The sequence below is a fragment of the Dipodomys ordii genome, unplaced genomic scaffold (assembly GCF_000151885.1).
Source record: "Dipodomys ordii isolate 6190 unplaced genomic scaffold, Dord_2.0 Scaffold35, whole genome shotgun sequence".
Lineage (NCBI taxonomy): Eukaryota > Metazoa > Chordata > Mammalia > Rodentia > Heteromyidae > Dipodomys > Dipodomys ordii.
In genome coordinates this window covers 5,136,659-5,140,787 of record NW_012267251.1, presented here as the reverse complement: position 1 = coordinate 5,140,787, position 4,129 = coordinate 5,136,659, and the positions used below count along the sequence as shown (strand labels likewise).

The following is a 4,129-nucleotide window of genomic DNA, read 5'->3' as shown; positions in this document are numbered from 1 at the left end:
AGTTTCTGGCGCCTTTTGCAGTAGTAACACCACCAATCTGCACTCTGTCATTTGTACTTGCTTTTTCCTTGGTGGTTTTAAAAACTAAGCCACAAAGTGTTTCCCACTTAAGTGAGAGCTCGTTTTCTCCTTTCCATATATAAACCTCTATTAAGAAGTCATCTCTGTAGTGGGATGCAACAATATGTCTCATGGCATGTTCCATATGTAGAGACCCAGGGACATCTGTCTTCTTGAACTCACACTGAAGGCAGAATTCACTAGAAGATGAAGCCAGCAATGAAGATATTAGGTACACTTCAAAACGATAATTTGGTAGCCAGAGCATCTCGGGTGTAATGGAATTTTGCTCATGATGGCAAGTACAAATTTGAATATTTGGCATTATTTGTTGGTGTATCCAGAAAATACTGTGGGTTTTTTTTGTATGAGTTACATTTATTCCAGGAGATGATTTTTGTTGTAAAAACAAAATTCTTTTTTCCTATAACTTAAAGGTTAGTCAGAGGAAATTGAGACCAAAAGGCATTATCTTCAGGTGGGAAGAAACAATTTAATTTTTAAAAAATGAAAGCAGAACTCAGGTAGATGAGGCAAAATGAATAAAGGGTGAAGTTCAGATGGGGTAATATCTCACTGAGTGGATGGAGCTGTTAGAAGCCCTTTTGCAAGGCTCAGGAAACTGTGGCCTGAGGCCTAGGCATTATGCTTCATCATATGGTGGAAAGAAAAGGCAAATTAGTTTGCGCTCACAAGATGATGGGAGGAGAGAAAGAGGAGACAGTGAATATAGGAAACTGATCTGTACATAATTGGCTGAAAAGGGAGGCAGAGGAATGAAAGCCTGTTTAGAGGAAGGGTTGTGGAGAGAACGCCATAGAGCAGCACTTTGAGTACCTGGGTTATTGGCCAGAATGGTTGGAAAACAGAATGACAGGGGAAAAGAGGAATTTGCTAGGATAACAGCAGTTGAGATGGATGGAATCTTCTAGGCCAGCTTTAAAAATTCATGCAATTATACTTTTCAATCTTGTATCAAAAATATATAGGTATATTTCTACTTGTTATACTACAGAAGCATGTTACATGCGTTTCAAAATGGGTAAAATGTAATAAATATTGTGTAGAAAAATGAATGGAGCACTCAGTATATATATATATATATATATATATATATATATATATATATATATATATATATATATTTTTTTTTTTTTTTTTTTTTTTTTTGGTCAGTCGTGGGGCCTGAACTCAGGGCCTGGGAACTATCCCTCAGCTCTTCAGCTCAAGGCTAGTACTCTACCACTTGAGCCACAGCATCACTTCCAGTTTTTTCTGCTTATGGAGTGCTGAGGAATCGAACCCAGGGCCTCATGCATGCAAGGCAAGCACTCTACCACTGAGCCACCTTCCCAGCCCCGCACTTAGTATATCTTATTCATACCTTATGGCTGGTTTTGCACATGTTACCCTGAGGGCGCATCTGTCTCTGTCTTTGGGGTCTTACCACCAGACAATCAGCCACAACAGTCCATCAAGACTCAGGTGAAAGAACTTGTCTTTCAATTGTGAGAATTTGCATTTTTCCTATCTTCATTTTGGTCTGGAAAATGTTTTAATTGTAAGCAAACTTTTCTATGGAATAGTGACTCAATATCATCCCTGTAAGATGGAGAGAACTTAGCTACAAGGTCTAATTCATTAGTAAGCTCATCAAATATTTCTAAGGGTTACTTTTTGTCACATGTAATGTCAAAAGATGCACACACACACACACACACACACACACACACACCAGTAACAAACACAAACTCAGGAGAACCACTATACCTCAAATTTTGTTTATTACAGTTGGGTTGCTTTTAAACCATGATTCCTCCCCCCATGGTTTTCTATGATTCCATGATTGATAGAGAAAAGTATATATCTCATCCCTAGCACACAATGAAAACTTTTTACCACATAAATGGAGTAGAAATGACAGCAGAAAACTGTGTCTGCTTGTCTATATCTGTGTATACATTTGTAAACGTGTGTGTACACGTGCATCTCCTATAGTTCTGGTGTAAAAAAATATGGAGGGGGGAGGACTGGGGGGGAGGCTGGGAAGGGATGGGAAGGGGAAACAAAGGAGGAGGCTACAATGCTTGATATGTACTCATTATCTTGCCCATGTAATTGTAACCCCTCTGTACAGTATTATCACAATAAAAAATAAATAAAAAAATATGGAGGTTGCCTGCTAACAGGCAAACTGAATAAGTTGTCCCTGGGTTGCGAAGAGTAAGTTTAAGTTCTAGTCACTACAGCCTTTTCCAACAGATCTGGTCCTCTGGCTCATCCTTGCTAATTAGAAAGCCGGAGTGAATGGTTGTTCTTTGCTAATTGGCCAATGTCATCAGACAGTGGTTCAATGGAACCGTATGGAACTCCAGTAAGGCGGTCACAGATCCTTCCCCAGGTCCACAGTAGCCCGGGTTGTGGTTGAACATCTGTAGGGGTGAGCACAGTCGTCACGGACGTGGATGGGGCTGCCACTCCTAAATCAGCCTCTCCACGGCTGGCGGTGGTGCGTGGCTCCACATTTCTACGCGGAAGCTCTCCTTCTCCTGGCGGCTGGGGCTGTAGCTTCCCTGAGTGGCACTTTTGTTGGAGGCCACGATGGAAGCGATGAGGGCCAGCAGGAGGAGGAACAACAGAGCTAGCAACACAGAGCCGGTGGCCACAAAAATGTCCCAGATCAAGTCATCTGCCAACTGAAAGGACAGCGTTAATCAAGGTAGGCATTCTAGAGCTGAGGCAGAACTTCCGGGGGGGGGGGAGTTCGGCTATCTCACATTGGTTCCATTCAGTACTGTGAAAAGGACCAAGGCACTAAAGGAAATCGAGATAGCATAGCTCATTCTGAGGTGACATGCAAATAAGCACACATCCAGTAGTCAGAAGGGCTGAGGCAGCCATCTGCTGGGTTCATTCTGTCTTCATGCCTGTGAAGGTCACTCATGAGAGATCAGGGGCAAAAGGTGATGTGTGTGTGTGTGTGTTTCCATTGTTCGTGATTTTCTCTCCTTTCTGTGTCCAAAATTCTAGACTTAAATATATGTGTTTTATAGACTTTTTCCCCCTCAGTTGTGGGGCCTGAACTCTGGGCCTGGGCACTGTCCCTCAGCTCTTCAGCTCAAGGCGAGCGCTCTACCCACTGAGCCACCTTCCCAGCCCTACAGACATTTTGGGGGGAAAGGAAGCCAAGTAAGTTAGTCAGGTGCATGGGAAAATCCCTGTGACCTGGAACTTCCAAGTCAGTAGTGGTAGAACCTTTAAAGCTTGGACTTAAAGGGAGGAAACGCAAGAGCCGACCCCGTTACTGCTTCACTTGCGTTCCTCTCTTATGAAATCAGATCAGGTGGGTGGGCACCGCAGTATTTGTGGGGTCTTTTTTTAAATGAAATACTGGCATGATTCATGTGTGTGGAAATTATGGCACTGAACCGTTCCTACCTGAGTTTTCCTTCTAATACATACGATGGCTCGCGCTCTTCCTGGGCTGGGTTACCTGTGGGCTTCGTGGGGCCACGTGGACTCGGCGTAAGATGCAGCGTTAAACCCCTGGGCGCGGCGTTCCGTTACAGGCCCCATCCGGCCTCGCGCGGGAGCGCCTGGGAAGTGCATGGCGCATGCGCGTCTTACAGACCTGCGAGCCGGGGGCAACACACCGCGTCCAGTGTCCATCCGCTGGTCACAATCAAAGCGGAGACGCCTCGGCTGCCCCGCCTGAGTTCGAATGAAGGCAATGTCCCACGTTTCGGGTTCCGTGGGAACCCTGCTGCTGATGGCGGCTCTGGAACCTCTCAGGGGGCCCGGCCCTCAGCGCGGTGCTGGAGCCGACATTGCTGGGAGCGGGCCCGGCCCTCAGCGCGGTGCTGGAGCGGAAGCTGCTGGAGCGGACGTCCCCACGGCGACGCCGAACAGGCGCCGGAACTCCGTGCGTAACGTGAATGCAGCCAGCGACGGCCGCCGGCTTGCACACCCTGTGCGCGGCACAGTGGTAAGACTGGAGGGGTGGGGGGCTGGAAGGTGCTGGAAAGCCGGAGGAGAGCTCTGGGACGCGCCCTGGCACGGGAAGGGGCGG

The 4,129-nt window shown here is 46.5% G+C and overlaps 1 protein-coding gene across 1 annotated transcript in view; it reads right to left on the bottom strand.

Moving 5' to 3' along the window:
* Positions 1-2,540: 2,540 nt before the first annotated feature.
* Crb1 (crumbs family member 1, photoreceptor morphogenesis associated) overlaps positions 2,541-4,129 on the bottom strand; it is a 144,524-nt gene continuing 142,935 nt past the window's right edge. Inside the window, 1 exon segment of the mRNA XM_013017298.1 lies at positions 2,541-2,756. Within this exon segment, the coding sequence (XP_012872752.1) occupies positions 2,541-2,756 (216 nt within the window).